Source organism: Carassius auratus, chromosome 44 (assembly GCF_003368295.1).
Source record: "Carassius auratus strain Wakin chromosome 44, ASM336829v1, whole genome shotgun sequence".
Lineage (NCBI taxonomy): Eukaryota > Metazoa > Chordata > Actinopteri > Cypriniformes > Cyprinidae > Carassius > Carassius auratus.
This window is the reverse complement of record NC_039286.1, coordinates 12,530,697-12,552,632: the sequence shown is the minus strand read 5'-3', so window position 1 is coordinate 12,552,632 and position 21,936 is coordinate 12,530,697. Positions and strand designations below refer to the sequence as shown.

Sequence of the window (21,936 nt, the reverse complement as noted above, 5' to 3'; positions counted from 1 at the left end):
GGTCAGAATTTTTCATTTTCAAATCAAATTTTCTATCTTCATGATTCTTTGGATGAACACACACAATAAAACAGTGAAGACACACACACACACACACACACACACACACTCATTGATACCGTTTACACTGTCAGTCAAACAAGAGTCAATCAGATTAAGACTGAATGAGTGTTTGACTGATGGACAGCGTCAAGAGCAGGTGCTGAACACACACACACACACACACACACACACACACACACACACACACACACAGATCAAATCTAATCTCTAATCTTGACGAAAATAAGGCAAAACAAAAAAAATCACAATAATGTGCTTTATGATTAATTATGTTGTATGTCTCTTTGCAAGATGCGAAAAACATTGGCTAAAATATTAATGTAAATTATGATATTATATTCTTTAATATATTTCACAGAGTGGCGTTAATTAACGTATACGGCCCTGGTAAGGTAAAGTAAAAAAATGTAAACAGTTAAAAACAAAATATTTAATGGAATAGAATAATAAAAAACAAGATTAACAATAAATTTAAAACAAAAAATAAGACTAGCAATTAAAAAAAACTAAATTAAGAGAAAAATACAAATAAATTATAATAAGAGAAAAAAATAGATAAAAACATTAGAAACAAGATAAAATAAAAAATAGACTAAAAACTAAAAAATAAAGTACAATAATAAAAATCTAAACAAGATAAAACAACAAAAAATTCAAAACAAATAAAGACAAAATATTTAAAAAACAAAATAAAAATTAGTTAACAATACACAAAATTAACAAAATATACAAGAAAAATAAACATAATAAAACAAAACAAATAATAGAATAAGACTAAATAAAATAAAGCTCATGTTTATTCTCGGAGAGATGTCTACTAAAACATGACTGACTGCAGTTTAACTCTTTAAACCCCGACACACAAACGGTCTGAAGTGTACCTGCGGCCCAGCACACAGGGAAGGGACTGCAGCGTCTTTTCTCCATGTATGCGGCTGACTGTCTGTCCGAGGCCGTGCTGAGGGTCAGCCAGCACCCAGCGCTCTCAAACATCCTCATAGGACCCAGACCCCGGCCTGCTTCAGGACACACGACAATAATCCACCGCTCCCTGACACGCAGATCGACGGGAACACACAGATCTCACAGGAACAGGCTGAAGTGATCTCGCAGGAGACAGATGGAGACGTGTCGCTCCGCTTCGGTGAGGCCACTGAGCCGATTGACTCAGGAAAGGCCAGTGCAGAGGCTAGAGGGGGAGGAGCCACTGCAGCCTCATTAATATGCAAATCCCAGACTCTTTCCTTCAACAGTGGCTGTTTACCAACTCAACTGCAAATCAACGCTGACCTGCGTGCCTTTATATTGCCTCTGTCCCCATAACAGCCATTTGTGTTTCCCAGCATGCTCACTGTGTGTTTTCTTTATACTACAGCTCTGTAACAAAGCCTAGTGAGCTGCCTTAATGTTTACTGCCTACATAGACAGCTGCCTTTTCAGGCGCCGGTCACACAGTTATATATTTTTATTATTAGTCTACTTTCACATAGAGTTTTTTACAATTGTAAAATAAACCAAAAAAAAAAAACTATTATTGTTATCACTATTACAATTACTTCTAAAGTATTTTTACATAGTATTACATTATTATTATTATTATTAAGTTTTATTTATTTACTTACTATTATAATAAAAATAACTCAAGGACTAACTATAGTAATTATTATAATAATTATTATTATTATTAATAATATTACTATAAATATAGGACTGATGATAATAATATTAAATATAAAAATTATATTATATTCTAAAAATTATATTATAATTAATTTTTAACCATATTAATAATAATACCATTTTCTATTGAATAAAACACAATTATAAAATGAATATTTCAATTGCATCAGTCAACATCTAACCATATTGCAATGCATTTTTAACATATCTAATTTAAATAAAATATATTGCATATAACAAACATGAATGAATAAATAAAAGCGCAATATATAATTTACAATTTAGAATTTAGAGTTACAATTATAATGTATTTAAATCATAACGTGTTATTTATTATTTATAACAATAAGTGACAAGTGCTGCATTTCAAGCACAGACACTGTGTGGATTACAGATGCATAACACATTCTGGGATTCCTAACATTTGTTTTAGTATTTAGCCCAAATCAAATATCTTAAAAGGCAGCATCATTACACTTTCAGTCCTTTATAAATACATTTCTAAATATCTACAGATGCTGTGTACGTGGGCATCTCTGAGCGGATGTGTCGGGGGTCTGTAGAGAAGCCATGTCCTCCGTCTACAGCTGCTCCTCACAGACACAATGTGAAGAATAGAGGCAGCTAAACACTTTTGTTTCTTCAGCCCGAGGCATTCGAGAGAAATCAATCAATTAGCCCCAGCAGAGCCACGTTAGCCACACTAACCTCGTCAACTAGTGCTGTAAACACATCGAAACACTACTGACACGATGTTAGTCAAAGTCATGTGTACGGATCAAACCAGCTGATTTTATCCCATAAGACCAAATAAAAACAGCGTGTGCATCTCAGATCCACATCATCAGGAAAGTCTAGGTTAGCAATGTTCCTCAAAAGTGAGCTAAATTTGACAAAAACACCCAGTGGAGATGTTCTGAAGGATAAAATGATTCATAAAGCAAACAAAGTTTTCTTTTCAGGGCTGGTCTGAGGTTTGGGTTATTCTGTAGTCATTAGCTGTGTGTGTGTGTGTGTGTGTGTGTGTGTGTGTATAATGACATGGGTATGACACAGGTATTACAGGGAGAGGGTGACTTATGAGGATATAACCCATGTCCCCATTTTTCAAAAAACGTATAAATCCTGAAGAATGAGTTTTTTTGAGAAAGTAAAAATGCAGAAAGTTTCCTGTGAGGGTTAGGGTTAGGTGTAGGGTTGGTGTAGGGCGATAGAATATACAGTTTGTACAGAATAAAAAACAAACGTGTGTGTGTGTGTGTGTGTGTGAGACTGAATCCAATCAAGGGCTTTATCAGCAGGAGCTCTTTCTAAAGCTCTCCTTCATTCAGGATCCTCACAAGATCTGTGAGCATCTGACAGGAACACTGTGCTACGAGAGGAAAAGTCATCATGATTGCATTCACAACGTCCAAAATCCAACACAAAAGAACTGATTTTAAAACAAATACACCGCAGTTTCTAGAAACGGGACGTCTGATACGATTCTCATTGGAAAGAAGTCCCTTTTCTTTGATTATGTTCAGAATAGCATAGTAACATACTACTCTTACTGTTTCTGTAGTAAGTAGCATTGTTTTTGAAATTACATTTTATATTTTCATTTAAATTTTAGTTTAAGTTTTAGTAATTGCATTTTTTACATTTTATAAATTTTTATTCATTTCGTTCATTTAGTTTAAGATATTTTTAGTGCTGTCAAATGATTAATCACAAATTAATATTGTTAAAATTGTGGACATTGTTTGAGGAGCGTCTAAACAATTTTTTTGTAGTTTTCAACAATGACAATCAAGATCAATCAGTTAAATAAAATAATTAGTGCTGTCAAACGATTAATCATGATTAATCACATCCAAAATAAAAGCTTTGTTTACATAATATATGTTTGTGTTCAGTGTATATTTATTAGGTGTATATAAATACACACATACAATATATACTGTGGAAATATTTACACATCTATATTTATATTCATATAATTTATATTTAATATATAAACATAACCTATTTTTCTGAAATATATACATGCATGTTTGTATTTATATATACATAAAAAGTATACACAGTACACATATATTTTGTAAACAAAACTTTTATTTTGGATGTGATTAATCACGATTTATCTTTTGACAGCACTAATTATTTTATTTGACTGATTAATTTTTATTTTTATTGTTGAAAAACAACAAAAAATTGTTCAGAAGCTCCTCAAACAATGTCCATTACAAACAACAACAAACACAACTTAAAAACTCTTAAATATTTATAAAACTTAATCCCAAAATAAAATAAAATAAATTACCTAAAGTATTTGGCCTTAAGTTAAACTGAATAAAAATTTGATATTCAGTCGCAACTAGCTGAAATAAAATAATAATAAAAAAATTAATTGAAAATTCAATTAATGTTTATTTAATTTCAGCTCAAGTGGTTTTAGTTTTAGATTTTAGGTTTGTTTACTGTAATAAAAAGGCAAAATGAACAAAAATACAGAGCACACCTAAATTAGTAGTGTATCCCACAATGCATTGCAGAGCCAGTATCCCACGATACGAATCTTTTTAAAATCATTATTTAATCAGATTGCCAAGTTTTGCTTAAAAATGCCAGAAACTTCTTAAAGGGCTCAAAGTTAGAGCATTACTCTAACAACGCAAAAGGTTGTGGGTTCGATTCCCAGAGAACACATACTGATAAAATAAATGTATAGCCTGCGTGCATTGTAAGTCGGTTTGGATAAAAATGTAGTGTTATTATTTCAGACATGATAACTGGACGTCAGCTGCGTGTCACCTAACACACGAGGGGTTAAATTAACCAGCACAAACCATGACAGGACACACAATCAGACGCAGTGCTAGGTGTTCATGAGCTGTGGATCTACACCCCCGACTCACACACCCCAAACACAGAGAGCGCCAGACAAAGGGGCTGCTGGGGAGGGAGGGGTGCAGGGCTTTCCTTTATAAACCCTTCACATCCGGCCCGATCATCCTGACAAAAGCCTTTACAAACGCGCTCTGACTCCCTCAGCAGGACACACTCCACACTCGACCGCACACTCACGCATGAGCAGACTGAGCCCAACACACACCACACACAACACACACACTACACACCACAAACAACACACACCACACACACTACACACCACACACACCACACACGGGACCCGACTGAGCAGGGGTCACGACTACAGGAGCCCGAGTGTGTCCTTTGAGACTGAAAATCCCAAAAGATCAAGCATCAGATATAACATCAAGAGACTGTACAATACATCATATATACTCCACTTACAGAAAATACCATATTTGCATGAATTCTGTCAGAAACTATCTATCTATCTATCTGTCTGTGTGTGTATATATATATATATATATATATATATATATATATATATATATATATATATATATATATATATATATATATATATATATATATATATATATATATATAAATAAAAAATACAATGTATTTATTTTATCTTTTATAAAATATAAATCAATAATTAAATAAAATCATAGTATATTTTATATTAGTAATTAATATAAAATGTAATACATACATATATAATTAATATAATTCCAATATATTTGTATGAAAATATTATTTATCTAAAATAACATGAAAAAACAATATATCTTCTATTAATATATAATTAATACAAATATAAATAAACAAAATTCGATTTTCTATTAATAATAATTTATATAATAAAATCCTAATATATTTAATACCAATAATTTATCTACTGTATAAAAGCTAAAAATAAATAAATAAAATGATAATACATTTTCATGAATATCTAATTTATCTAAAATTTTATATATATGAAAGCTGAAAATGAATAAATAAATAAATAAATGTATGATGTATGAATATAAAATTTCTCTAAAATGTAAAATATAAACCCCCAAAATAAATAAATAATACAATTATAGTATATTTATATCAATATATAATTTATATATATATATAAATCTAAAAATAAATAAATACAGTTATAATATATTTTATTTATTTATAAGTTCTATTAAATATGGAAATGTAAAAAATTAATGCTACAATTTTAATATATTATTAATAAATGAATTAAATAAATAAATGGAGGTGTGCATTATGCAGTAAGTAGCACACTTGTCTTGCATTCGAAACAGACTGTAGATGCTTGAAAGCACATCTGTGGAGTAATTAAACACAGTGTGTTCATAAACAGTACGACGGGGAACAGTTGCATGTTTAATGCGACACACGCTGGTAAATCAGGTGCTTGTCATCAATGCTGCAGCAGCACAAAACACCGATTAAACTTCACTCTGCCATCAGTGATTCTCTCGAAATCAACTAATTCATTCGGTAGCGTTTAATCTTGCAGTTCTGTGCTGGATTGATCTCTGTATTGCAGCACTCCTAACACTATTGATCACTTATGATTAATGGTTTGCATTGTAGCATTCATCACAGACTGCTATATGAATAAACGCTAAAAGAGAGAAAGCAGATCTCATGCAAACCACCTCAAACAAATACTCACTGGAAAGCAGTAAACATGCATTTAAATTAGCATGCATTTGATCAACCTAATATCTCAAGTCGATTACTGCACCTCATATTAAACCCTTTCTGCCTCATGCATTAATTATATCCTGAATGCAGCGGATTCCTGCAATGCAACGCTCTCAGAAACACACAGACTGTTCATTTGTGGACACAGCGTGAACGTGGCCTCCGTCAGTGACGTGCATGTGAATGTGGATCTGCTGTTTCTATGGCAGCAGAGATCGAGGCCCCAGACGGCCGGGTCTGTCCTGCATGCTGCCCGCGGGACACTGGGGAACGCAGTGATGAATATTAATGTGGGCCGGCATTGCAGACACTGACAGCACAAGCGTTAATGACTCAGCAGCTCATTTCCTCTCGTTACCACGTCAAACCAACCTCAGCGAGACCACAAAATAATGAGTCAAACCCTCAACGCCCCGCCAAATAATGAAACACACACACATGCATGCATGCAGATGGACACCACATACACACCAAGAGAAGAGCAAAGACATGCAAAACTAAAAGAACAGAGTGTTCAGAATAACAAATGAGTGCTAGGGCTTTAGGAGTTATTTTGGACACTACAATGACATGATACTATTCTTTAAACATTTCTGAGAACCAAAAGATGCATATATGAATCTATATGAGTTATGTTAATAAAATACATGCATATCATTTAGTACAATTGTTCAAGTGAACTCATTATGTAAGCGGCACCACGTTCTCAGACTCGTGGAAAAAAACAGCATGCATGCATAAATGCAAAAATGCATGCATATATATTACATCTACATTTATAATTATTTATGCATGGAATATTCTGCACAACACTTGACAAAATGAAAATGACAACCATTTTTGTCTTGTTTCATAACTTTGTTATAAAAATATCTATAGTGTTGAATATCAGTCCAGTTAGTTCATGTTAATAAATTAAACCTTATTATAAAAGTGTTTCCTGAAATGTATTTTTACACAAAATTCTATTGTCATGGGGAAATTATTCTATTCTATAAAAAGAAAATATAGTTTCATTAGCCATGAAGCACAGTGATCTCGACAGAAGAGACAAACTCTACAAGCATCACAGTCCACATCAAACGCCTCCGTGATGTAGCCTTCACACACACACACACACACACACACCAGCTCGGATGATTCAGTCACTCAGCTTGAAATAAACATGTAGAGAGAGGAGGTTAATAATAAAGACACTCACCCGTGTAAAATGAAATTCTGGAAATGTCTGTGGAGAGAGAGAGAGAGAAGAAAGGTGAGGTCACCTGGTTTGGTCATCTCTCAGCACATTGAACAGAGCGTGTGGTTTTATAGTTCAGCTGTAATCTCCACGGCGCCCCCTGTCTGCGGTGCAGAGACTAAACTACAGCCAAGACCACCAGCAAAATCAGACATCTTCGTTACACACCAGAAGATGCATATCTGCTCAACTGGTTTTCCTTTAAACATCAACTTTGTCTCAGATGTTTCTACTAAAGATGTTTCAGGAGAGACAAAAATGGATTTAAATGAGTCAATAGTTTCCATTTAGTGTGAGTATATAGTGCTATAACTCAGAAACTACAGAGATCTCTGACTTGGGTTAAAGCCTTTAGTGTCTTGACAATGACTGTACAGATCATTCAGATCTCTCCTGAAGCTCTAAAGGAGACACATGTGAGATGTCATCGTTTTTCTTCTTCTCAAGAGAAACGTCTGGGAAGCAGGAGATCAAAATCAGAAGAACTGTATTGCACAATGATTGCTCTTTCATTGCTCAGGGGAGACTTAGTCTCAGATATTTCTACTGAAATTCATTAGAGATAGACACAGATGAGTCAATAGTTGCATATAAGAAAAAAAATCTCCATTTGCTCTCAATATTATCCCACTGCTTTCTAGAAGTAACAACTGAGACATTAAAGAGATGTTTTTTTTGTTTTTTTGTTTTTTAGAGCCAATAAAAACTGCTGAAATATAAGACAAGCGTGTGTAAAAGAGGATGTGTTTTGACAGTCTGATGAATGGCGAGGACATGAAGACACACGGACATCTGAGACTGAAGCGAAACACGCGAGCGGGAAGGAAATCACCCATTTACTGGAGCTCAGTTACAAGGAAAAGCTTTATCAACTGTCAGCCGCATGCACAGATCAATAAGAAGAGATGATTCACAGCCTCCTGACTGTGTGTGTGTGTGTGTGTGTGTGTGTGTGTGTAAAGATACTGCTTCCAGATGACTAGTTCCTGAGTAATCAAATCAACATGGTTTTCCTAATTCTGATCTTGTGGTGAAAGTTCATACAGTTACCAAATGCACCAAAATGTGGCATTTCAACCCTTCTATTGGAACTGATTGCAATAAACTACATACTACACGGTTAAAAATATTATTTGAAGAGTTTTATATTATCATTTTTTCAAATGCTATTTCAGCCTTTTTAATTAATTTTTTCTGTTACTTTGTAATTATTTGTGAAATTTACTTAAAATTTCTAAGTGAAAATAATTTCTATGCCAACTTTTGTATCAGTACCAGTCAAAAAATAAAAAAATAAAAATAAAAAAATAAAAAAAACTTTTTATGGATAATTATAAATTATGCCTTCTGCATTTATTGTACAAAGCTTAAATGTAATTTTTGTTTAATTGACGAATTGGACTAAATAGGAACAACATTCTTCTTCATTAACTAATCTGAAAAAAAAAGCACAATTCAATTAATTTTAAAAATCACAAAAGCTTAAAATAAAGAGCAAAATAACCGTGATATATAAATATATGGTATATGTAATATATTTATATGTAAAAAATAATTAACATTTTAGCTTAGTATAAAAAATTTTTTTAAGTACAATAAATGCAGAAGGCTTTATTTATATTTATCCATGAAACAACATTTTCGTTTAAAAACAATTTTTGACTGGTATTTTATTCAATGCTATAAAAAGGTAGAATGCACAGTTTGATTAACTTGGTGCACAGTGCTTTTTTCTACATTTATATACCCCCAAATAACAAAATGAGTGTACATGAAGAGCACAAATGTAAAAGAATCGTAATCATTTAATCATTTAGCAGACGCTTTTATCCAAATCAAAGATTTTTATCCAATCAAAGATGAATAGTGGGTTCATCAAAACTGGGTCATTTTTTTTCCAGAGTGCTACACAAGACAAGCTGTTTGTTTGTCTACACTGGTTTATAACTGTTTACATCTGTTGGAGATGCATGCAAACACACACACACACACACACACACACACACTAAACTAACACATGTGCCCTGACTCGTGTGACTGGACAGACCCAGAGACGGAGATCACAGCGGGGAAATGAAAGAAAATAAACCACAGCATCAAACACAGAGTAAATAAACACACACACACACACATTTACATCAGTTTAAACTCAACTCATCAGCGATTATGTTCATGTAACATCATTTATCTGATTAGGGATGAACAATATTTGATATTTAGGATATATTTAATAGCATTTTTTTTTGTCAAAATAAATTATAAAACAGTTTCAGATGTGTCAGAATATAATGCTGTTTACTGTATTGCAATACACTGAAAAGGGATCAAATATTATTATATATATATATATATATCTATATATATATCTATATATATATATATATATATATATATATATATATATATATATATATATATATATATATATATATATATATATATATATATACAAACTCTAAGATACATGTAATAATTTTAATATTTAAAAATAATTTATATGCATTTTACATAATTTGTGTATAGAATAATAATAATGTAGAATTATTTAAAAAGTTATTTATTGTACATAAATATATTTCTTTAATTCTATGATAATTTTATACTATAATGTAATATATTAAATTATGTTTATTTGCATTTTACATATTAAATATTAAATATATATATCAAATGTTATATAAATTATACATATGTGAAAATATTCAATATAATATTTAATTTTTCTATAATGCATAAATTATTCTATAATAATAGTTGTTATTCTGGAAGATATGACTTTTTTATTTCTATGGATTTTACATGTTTATATTTGAATACATATTTGCATGTACAAATAATTTTAGAATATAAAATATATTACTGACTATAAAAATACATTGTGATGCTATTTTTAGATCATTAGAGGAGATTCTAGAGGAGACACATGTAGGATGAATGGGATCTTTTTCTCAGGAGAAACATCTGAGACGCAGGAGCCTTAAAAACAAGGTCAAACCCAGAAGACAGAATATATTAACTAGATATTAAAGTGCTCATCTGGTTTTCAGTCCTGTTTCATTTAAGTATCACCTTCCTGTCAGATGTTTCTACAAAAAAAAAAAAAAAAAAAAATCGCCAAACATTATAATACTATTTTATATTATATTACAATTTTTAGATAATTACCCATCCATAGGCCACATGTATGTACTATAAGATGAACCCTTTAACCTTTAGTTGTAAGGAACGTTTTTCACACCATATAAGCCAGAAAATCCTGTACACTAGTATCTACCCTCACTCGCCCTTATTTATCGCCTGTTAAATAAATAACTGTAACATGCTCTGAGATGTCACACGTTCTCAGTGTAAAATTGTTGGCTCGATGCTGTTGATACAGAGTGTGAATGAGGTGAACAGATGGAGGGAAATGAGAGACCAAGAGACGGGCATTAGCTGTAGGTTAACCCAGAATTAGATCCGGGTCACGGCACCAGATTCACAGATGGGCTCCTTTAGCATCTCCCATAAACCCTGCCAGCAATAACTCCGCCGTTATGGGGTTTCTTTGATGTGGACAAACTATAACAACCACGAACAGACTGCCACGCTCCTTTATGAGATCTGATATTGGATACTAATGGATGACAGACTCATCTACGGACACGCCAGACCTTGTGACCCTCACATGTGGATTCCCTCGTGGCTTTTCTCTGCAGACACCAATTATACACACACTCCAAATAATCAATATTGTTAGCGACTAATCAAATCTACATGTGAATGGCATGGCATGGCCGCTCTATTGACGGTGTGTCCAGAGATTATAGGATCAGTGTGATTTTAACACACTTCTGGTCACACTTCATATACGCTGGCGGACGTTTTTAATAGATCGTTCACACTTCTTCATGTCAAACCTTTCATATGCACCAGTCTTGATTCTCTTAGCTCCATATGTCACACCCTGAGGATCGGGACGAGATGCAAAGGTCACCAATAGAGGAGACGTGCAAGACTGTACAGACACAAACACCTGCTTATCAAGCTGTTGGCCTTTGGTTATGTGAGGATGGAGAGAAACCTGAACACAAATGGATCTGTGTTTCAGCTCTCAGTGGGGATGATAACACACAACTAAAGCTTTATCACAGTCATTCAGAGCAGACACGGATCAGATCTTCACAACACAATGCTAGTTTATTAATACTACACACTGGTTAAAGGGATAGCTCACAATAAATTCACAATGCTGCCATCATTTACTCCCATTTACATCATTTGCAAACATGTAAAAGCTTATATACTCTGTTGAGCACAAAATGTTGGTTTCCAAACTGTTTCTGGTCCCCATTGATTCCATTGATTTTTTTTCTCCATACTATGGAAGTCAATGGCATCTAGCAACTGTTTGGTTACCTGCATTATTCATAATATCTACTTTCAAATAACATTTTTCATTTTTGGGCAACCTGTCCCTTTAAATGCCCAAAAATCCTGGCCAAAATGGAACCAACAAGTCTTTTCTGGAACAAACCTTCTCAAAGATGACTGGCATGGTCCTTCATTTATGACAAAATAGTGCTGAAAAGTGTTGTGAAATCTAAAATTTGAGAAAATATTTCTGTTTTCAATACTGTACAAAAGTTTGGGTCATTCAGCAAGTATGCATTACATTTATATATACATAAAGAGAGTTATTTTCAACTTTCTAAGAAAAAGTATCATGATTTCCACAAAAATGTGTTTTCAACATTGTTAAATAATAAGTGTTTCTTGTTTTCTAGGTCAATATTAGTGTATGTATTAGTAGTAGGTCAATATAAGTATAAAAGACATCTGTCAAAAGTACAGTTCACTTCTTCAGGCAGAAAACTTCGAAAAAACTACAAAAAGCACCTGACTAATAAACCTGCATTCAGATCTCAGTGGTACCTTATTAAACTGCACTTACCCTTGAGGATCTATAAATAATACTCAACCATCTGTGTCCTAATGGAGCAAAACCGGCCCAGCTGTGATTTATTTACATGCAAACCTGACCGCGGCGAGAGGTTCTGCTGCAGAGGAAGGACATGGCTTTGTCTCTCAACTGTAATTACTGAACGACAGGATAAGGGACGGAGAGAATGTGATAGACACAGATGTGGTGTGAAAATAAACCCGTCTCTCTGTACTGCATCAAAATGGTCAAAGAGCAGCAAGTATGCAGACCAAGGACAAAATGTTAGGTGACTTTTCAGTTTACATGCACAATAATACACTGATTCATATAAAATTTCAGCTCAATTAATGTTGTTACAAAAAGCTGGACAGTCGGTGAATGCTTTGAGAGCTTTAGCTCATAGCTTTAGCTTTAGCTCTTTAGCTCATTTCGTTCACATTCACCTGATTACATTAGAAGGATAATACATTCAGCTTTGAAGGCAGTTCTTTAGATGATTTCTGTCTAGGAAGCACCATCTATAAGATGATGTCCATGAGGATCAGACATCAAACAAGCTTTGTTCACACTACCCATAATGCACTGCAGCAGCAGTGGGGGTTGCTTCCCATACTCCTCAGCGTGACAGAGAGCAGCCAGATGCTGATGCAGCAGGACTGATATACGGTCAGACACCGAGAGAAGGAATAATGCCTTCTGAAACTTGCCTGATTATTTTGGGAGTTTAATGTTTGAGATGGGAAAATATTAAAAGTACTGGGAAAGAATAATGACTATTATTGATAATATTAGTTTATTGATAAAGCCACTGTTAATGATGTTCTAAATTAAATAACAATAGTCAACATTTAAAGCAAATTATCTGACTTTTGCATCTAGTGTTTATTAAAAAAAAAATTATATTTGGACAAAGGCTATGACATCATTCACATTTTCCTGGCAACCAGTTTCTCAGAATCAAGTCTGTGTTGCTGATTGCATCATCTCATTCATCCTAAAATGCACCAAACATTTGCACTAAATGTTGCAAAACGTCTGTTTAAAACAGGAAAAATATATATATTTTCACCACCCACTTTCCAAAACCATCTCATTCAGTGTGCAGAAAAAAATAAAAGGCATTTTTCATGGGGCTCTTATCTAAGATGGCTATAATGCTGTCTAGTGAGGCAGCTCACTAGGTTTTGGAACATAGCTAAAAAAAATGTAAAATGATAGTAAAATTAATAAGCAAAAGGACAGATATAGCAGAGGCACACGAGCGAATTGAACTGAACTGAACTCAACTGGAATCTGACAGATGATGGAGGCAGCGCTTTTAGACACACACACACACACACGTCCTTCCTCCATGTCATTGTGTGCCACTATGAGGGGTGAGAGAAACATGCCTCATTCAAGGTCCCGGGGCAAAACAAGCACACTTACACACACACACACTCCAGGCTCAAGCACCTGCCAAACTCTCTCAGGCCAGCATTCATGAGCACACACACACACACACACACGTGCGGCACGCTTCCAAGCGCAGGAAAGCAATCAGTCAAAAGTAATCCAAATATCAGGGTCACGGAGTTCAGCGCATGTACCAACAGCTCACATGAATCATGAATGAATACAATCCGAACAGAAGTAATAACTGATCAATCTGCATTTGACCTTAATATCACTATGCCAACAACAACAACAACAACTCTAAACGCTAACAATAGACTCTTTCCATTAGTTAACATACAGAAATATGCATACATATGGATGCAGAAGTGTCCGACCTACATTTTGTTTACAATTTCCAAACCTGTACATTCATGCAGTTTTCCAAAAAAAATAAAAAAAACTGATTGTTTTACAGAAGAATTACACAAGAATACATCAAAAGGGTAAACCAGCATATCAACCATCATCTAGCTGTTTGTGTCATCTAATGTTATTCTTCTATGATATACACACAATAGTGAAATGAACAAGAAACTCTCTAGATCAGTGATTTGTATTGTACATTTAATTCACACTTTCAAATGTCTCAGTCACTCTGAAGCTAATTTAAAGTTTACAGAAATATATCATAAGTGATGCATGATATATCAGTGATCGCATCAGTCTCGTCAAATAATAGCATTTTTAAAGTTTAATTCAGCCTATATCAGACACAAATTATATATATATATATATTAAATCTTTTCTATACCTGGTTATAAAAGTATTCAACTATTATCCATCTTTCCAATATATTTGCTCAATTTCAATGTCAACTTTAAGTGGTTAAAATTTTTCAAGATTGATTTGAGTGGGAATTCATAAAAAATGAATTAATAAATAAAAGTGTGCAACGGTGTATAAATTTATAATATTGGCAATCTGTTTCAGTTATCAGGCATAAAAAAGACGAGTTATCGGTATCAGTATCGGTAAATAATCAGCACCAGGAAACATTTCTATATGAAAGCATCCCAAAATATACAAGAACAATTAGGGACACACAATATATTAAACGATTTGAAAGTTCTAAACAGTTAACTATATTATTTTTTACATTATTTTTTTCATTTATTGTATTTTTTATTTTTAGAAAACTTTTGGTGTTAGAGTTAAGCAACTAAAATTTGAAATTAGCTCTTCAGTGTAAAAGCTTTCTATATACATTTCACAACAAATTATAAAGATTTATAATATTTGCAATAAAAAAGTATCACCGATATATTATAAAAGGGACATTCATGCATTATACAGTCAAACCAAAAAATATTCAGTCACCTTTAACATTCAACACACTATCACAGGTTATTCGCTATAGTTTAGAACATGGTTATGAAATATGACAAGAACAATGAAACATGAAATATGAAATATGAAACTGTTGAACTGTTTCAGAACAAGTCCATCTTGATAATGTCAGATAACACTTCAGCGAAACATTATCAGATCAGAGTGTCTGAATGTTTTTTGCTCCCAAATATTTATCAATTTTACTGCTAGTCCACTGTATAAAGAATTGTTTGGTTTACTCTATTTTGCTCTCCTCACTTAAATAAATGAACTCTAGTGTCCTCCACCCACTAAAAAAGGATATCCGGTGTCTGAATAATTTTAGGTTTGACTGTATATTATATCTGCTTTTTTCTTATTATTATACAGTATTTTTATACACTTTGCATAAGCTATACTGACTGCGGGTGTAATATCTGTGGGTCTGTATCTGTCTAATTTCCATCAATATCATTATAAAGACGAGCTAAAAAAATTAGCTCTGTAATTTTTTAGAAAGCTATTTGACCATTTCAGCAGTGTTTTCCTTCTGCTGCCAATCTTCAAATCAAAATAGCTTTAAATTAAATTTTCCCATTCAGACACGAGCAGAACTCATTACAGCGTGTAGAAACTGGAGCCTCTCTCTCTGTCACTGCAAACACACACACACACACACAGCAGGAAAAGCTCTTACCGTGGTACAATCCTTCCATTAAAGACGAGGAATCCTAGTCCACCACGAGTGCTTTGTAGTATCCGTAAAACACAATCACACACACACGAGTTAAAATGCAGCGGTCCAGCACACAGTGCGAGAAATACTGGATCCGACATGCAGAGGAGCGTTGGCGGGCTGAGTGTGTGCAGAACGGACGGGGGTCTTTGTCTCTCACTCTCAGCTCAAGAGAAAAGATGAGAGGAGTCGCTCGAGGGGGAGGGAGAGAGAGAGAGAGAGAGAGAGAGAGAGAGAGAGAGAGAAAGAGAGGGAGGAACCGGCTCTGGTAACTGACGGTAACGGTGAGATCAGCACATCTCCACCCCCCTCATCCCCTCAGAGACAACGAAAAATGAGGAAAGCACAGCAGACTGCAGCTAGAGATGAGACGCTGGGCTTCACACACACACACACACACACACACACACAAATGAACTTTCTGTAGCTCTGCATTCACACTTTTCTCACCTCATGTCATTCTAACCACGTATTGTTTCTTTCTTGAATATCAAAAAGTAATGCAATGTAATGCAATGAAAGTGCTGGTTATTTATACAGTCAAGATTGAAAAATACAACACCACAAACATGGTCTCCTGAAACCCTGAGAGATATTTTACCCCTGTTTTACCCCCCGCCAGATAAAACAATAAAATACATGACTGCAAAAGAGATTTGAGAGTACAGCTTAAAGATTTGGGGAAAATACACACTGCAATTTTTCGTAATTGTGTATATTAGGGATGCACGATCATGATGTTTCATGGCCGATTCCGATACCAATTCTTTTGCAAGCAAACTGGCCGATTCTGATACCGATAACCGATTTTTTTTTTCTTTAAGCAACAAACAAGAAAGAAGGAAAGTATGCATAAACAAGATGTTTATTTGGTATTTAATAGGCCAAACTGGCTTTTGGCTATTGAAAACAATAACCATAACCATCTGAAATTAACAGCAGTATCTGCACAGTAAGTAGCCTATAATAGTAGCCTAGCATAGTAAATCGGCCGAAAAAAGACCAAAAACCGGCCAATTGCAGATTGCGTATTTTAAGCAAAAACAGGCCGGTTCCGATTTATGGCCGGTCAACCAATTTTTATAAAGAAATCCTGGTTTGTTGTGTTTGTAGAGCTGCAGAGTTTAAACAAAAAAAGATAATATATCAATATAAATGTATTATTAAATAAAATAGACTCAAATGAATTAAAATAGGTAATAAGCAGAGTTACTACAGTTAAATAAAATATTTTAATTTATATTAACTTGATGAGTTAACTGAAATAGAAAAAGTATAAAAACTGTAGAAATATAAAATACTTTTTTTTTACACAACTAAATTACTAACATTTAAAATAAAAATAAAACATATACAAATAAAAACCAATTCAAATGATTGAAATAACTATAATTATATCTGAATGACACAAAAAACCCTCTTTTTAAGTGAAATTATTAACATATAAAAAAATATTAAACAAAAACATTGCTAAAAAGAACATGATTTTGTGTATTTTTTCTAATGCAATGGGTTTATGTGGATTAAGGTACAAAAAAAAAACATTATTTTCCACATACTGTACATTATTGTTTCTCCTCTATGCTCTGCCTTCTGAAACGCGTCGGTTTTTACAAAGCTCACCGTTCTGAAAAGTGAGGTGTGCTCTGATTGGCCAGCTATCCAGTGGCCGAATACCTCAAGCATGTGACGGAAATGTTACGACCCTTGCCATACTGTGATGCCGTGTGTCCCAGAGCACCGAGACAAAAACAATAAAACCCATTACAAACGAGGCATTTGTTGCATCCAGTGGGAACATAATTACAGAATATAATGACTTATACTGTCTTTTTATGCACTGCATTGTATATTGCGCAATTTTACAAATCTTCTTCATGCACACAGAGCTTGTAACACTCCAAACAGAAAGGAAAAATTTTAATCGCACCATATGACCCCTTTAAAATTTGTGCAAGATTTGTGCAAAATTCGCGAAAAAACTAATCCAAACAAACACATAAGAAAGATTAAGTGTGTCAGATAAAAATAGGCCAAGCACCTTCAATAACAGCTGAACTGTATTCTTTGGACTCGCTACAAAAAGCCATTCATCATCTAAAAATATCTATTTTGTCATTTCCAAAACCAAAATTCAGCTTCCAGAATCCAATGTTCTCCTGAAGGAGGATCTTTCTCCTGTTTCCGTCTGACTCTACAATCACTAATTATAATTTTCTGCATGTTTGTCAAGAGCAAGAAGTCACAAGCACGATGTGTGAAATCGGATCCATGCGTTTGGTTTGCTCTCATGCAGCTCACGCCTTCAAACTGATCAAAAACAAATGGAAAGCGTCAGTTTTCACTCTCTTTCTCCCCGACTGTGTGTCTTTAATATTCTGACATCTGTCATCAAGATGAGCCTCTTTACTCGTGTCAGATCCACTCATCAAAACCATGTTGTACAAAAGTCATCTGCAGCAGAAACTGTATTTCACAGCTGCTACAGCTTTCTCCACGTCTCTGAATATCCTGCTTGGGTTTTACTGTGAAATAATCAAATCATCTGCTTCCCTCGCCATCACAATCTGATCAAAATCATTCAATCCACCGCAGAGCCACTCATCCACCATAACAGGATACAATATCAACCGAAAAGTTAATAACAGTCACCCCAGGGGCTTCATAAAGAGAGTTTATGAAATTTCATAAAGCAATATGTGTTTTATCACACTTAATTGAAGATGCTGTTTGGATAAGTGCCAATAAAGATACACAAATCAAAACTGTCCTGTCTTGAGGATCATATCCTGGATGACATCATATCTCTTATGACAATAATCTTATATTATACACAATAGAATTATTTTGCATCAGTGTATGCTGCTGTATGTGTGTGTTTGTATATATATATATATATATATATATATATATATAATATATAAAATGAACAAGCAATAATTTTTCACTGGAAATTCGCTGCACAAATGTCTTTTTAATAAAAAAATAAATAAATAAAATCTAAAATAAATCAGATAATGTATCAGTATCAATATATAATTTATCATTATTATCATTATTAAATACATTTTTTTAACAATAAACACATTGAAAAAAATTAATGTAAAACAAAAATACTGTTATAATCCAGTGAATTAAATATTTCTTATTACTTCTGATTAAATATAATGTTTTATAAACGACAGTTTCATAACATTTAAATTAAACTGCTGAAATATATTAAAACAAGCATTACAAATAAGTAAATAAACAAAAAAATGTATACTATAAATATATAGTATTATATTAAATAATGTGTTCACACGACATGCAGGCTTTCCTCCTTTAAAAAGACAGACAGACGTATTTCTCTCCTGTTTTACTATCAGACAGAGGTCTTGTTCATTATCATTAGTCTGCATAAGTATAATGAGCAGTGTTTGCCTCCTCATGTTCTCGTGAATGTGGATTCTCTCTCTTAGACATTCAGGCCGGAGTTTGGCCTTGCTATGGTGAGAAAGACGAGACTGAATCTCACACTCAAGGTCGTACGAGCCTCTCTTCTTTCATGTATCGTCAAAACAGCTCAGAATTTCTTTCAGCAACCTACGGTGAGCTGAATTCTTGACCCAAAGCCTCCTAACCTGCAAACGCACACATACGTTTAAAAACCTGTGCAGCGTCTGTCATTCTTAACTAGAGGTAGACCGATGTATCGGTTTTGCCGATTAATCGGCACCAATAGTTGATTGCTGGAACAATCGGTTATCGGCAAAAATCCATGCTGATAGTTTCCCGGGTCAGTTGCTGGAACGGCTGAGAAGACTCTGTTTTCATTATACAGTGCAAGAGTGGCTCTAATGGTTGAAATCACGGATAGCACGTGCTGTGTGTTTAGACACATGACGCTGCACGCTTAACATATAAAGAAACTTCAAACCCGGATTTAAATGCAGCCTCAGAGTGCTATTCACATAATTTTCATTCAATTACATTATATTCGCCTCAAAACGTTGTTAATGTACATAATAAATTGTATATTGAGCATCTGAATCAAAATGCTTGTCTTTCTGTGGCTCTAATAAAGTCTGTATGCTTCATTTATAGAGCTATAATAAAGATCGCTGTTTCCGTTTGCTCCGTTTTTTAAACACTGAACTTTTCTGAAGCCTCATTATTCATTCTTAAAGTAAACTTGTATCCATTTGGTGATTAAATAAACTGTTTTATATATATATATATAAATCTTTAAGCATGGCCGTTGCAATGAAATGATAACACTTCATTTCTATGTAACATTAAGATTAATGAAAGCTGTGTAAGTATTGTTCCTTGTTAGAGTGTGGTAATTTCAACGTTTACTATTACTATTATTATCATTAATTAATATTATTATTACCTACAACTAGTATAGTTCAGTACTGTTTTTTTAGTTATTGTTTATTTTAGTTTTTGTTCAGTATCCGTTCTAAAAACTATCGGTTAATTAATCGGTATCGGCCAGTATGGTCCAACCTTGCTATCGGTATCGGCAAAATCCACTATCGATCGCCCTCTATTCTTAACCTTCCTGACACACACTTTCAGCCTGTTATCAGCTTCTTCCCTATGGGACAGAAGACTGCAGATGCATGCAAACGAGAGAGAGACGGAGGACGCATATCTGAGCAGATACAGAGCTGTCCTCGTGAACCACACATATCTCTGATGGGACGGTTACTGTTTAAAACATAAATGAATAATAAAGAAAAATGCATTTAAAAACAGATACAATATGGGTTATTGTAAATACTGCAGTTATCAATGTTATTATTATTATTATTAAACAACTAAAGATTAACTTTATGAATAACAGATGACAGTAACCATAATCTGAATTAAAAGATGGTACAAACGAGCATACACAATAATAATAATAAAAAAAAATACTTTAATAAACGTTAAAGTTAGTAAAACTGTTGACATGTTTGCAGCAGCTACCTGAATAATAAAAGGTCGGTTTAATGACAAACACTTGAGAACGAAAAATACAGCACACCCTTGAGTGATGCAACAAGACATTAAGGGGCCGTTCACACAGAACATTGTTTTTCTATGTAAACTCACACTAAATGGACGGGTTTGACCATTACGCTCACAAGAGTGCATGAATGCAGTGCACTAGCACTAGTATTCATGTCTGCATTCATGCATACTTGTGTTTCTGATCTAGGGGTCAAACACAGGATGAAAAAGGGTGACAGAAATCACATCTTTGGTGCAAGAAAGCTTGACATACACACTGAGCGAACTACCAAAGTGACATTAAAGCATGGCCTTAAACGAACACAGAAGGCAGCATCTGACACTTCACTCTCAGCACAACTAGACATGTTTCTGTACATATGTGGCGTAAAACACGCCTGCCAACTGGAACGAGTCCCTGCGAGCTGCTAAAGAGGCTGTAATTACTGTTTCTGTGCTGTATTTACAGACGGAGGCTTTCAGCCGTGACTCACGGCAGATAAATGTGTCATTCTGATAATAAATGACTGGACACAAAAGCTTTCTCCAGGTCATTACGGAGCACTAGAGCAGCGTCACATTTCTGCACACAATGGCTGACATTGTTCACAGTCCACCGTCTTGCAGCTCTCAGCTTCCCATTTTATCTGTTTCTCTTTCTTTCTGTCGGTGACTCACACTTGACACTGGTGTAACCTAATTACAGACCATTACGTGCCCTCGCCGTTCTGCCCCGGGACAGAAGATGAGCTAAGAGAGGTCAGGGTTCACAAGACTGACCCGGGGACTCATTTCAGCGCAGAGAGATGAAGGAAAGGGTTACTACTGACATACAGGAGCTGATAGATGCTAACCGCCCTCCGTTTGTTTCCCTAACATAGAATTAACAAAGGTTAAATAATAGTTTTCATGGTACAGCAGTATCTAATAAGCTAAACATTTCATATTGTGTAAATAAAACAATGTCATATGAAATACATGTAAAGCTCAAAT

General features: G+C 34.1%; 1 protein-coding gene across 10 annotated transcripts in view; it reads right to left on the bottom strand.

Annotated features, from left to right (window-relative positions):
- ptk2aa (protein tyrosine kinase 2aa) overlaps positions 1 to 1,367 on the bottom strand; it is a 57,303-nt gene extending 55,936 nt beyond the window's left edge. The window contains exon 1 of one of the 10 annotated variants that reach the window (XM_026232462.1): positions 945 to 1,367. In XM_026232462.1, the coding sequence (XP_026088247.1) occupies positions 945 to 1,062 (118 nt within the window). In that variant the 5' untranslated portion in view covers positions 1,063 to 1,367. The remainder of the gene's footprint in view (positions 1 to 944) is intronic. The other 9 variants (XM_026232464.1, XM_026232466.1, XM_026232467.1 and 6 more) reach the window with 9 other exon arrangements.
- Positions 1,368 to 21,936: the final 20,569 nt, after the last annotated feature.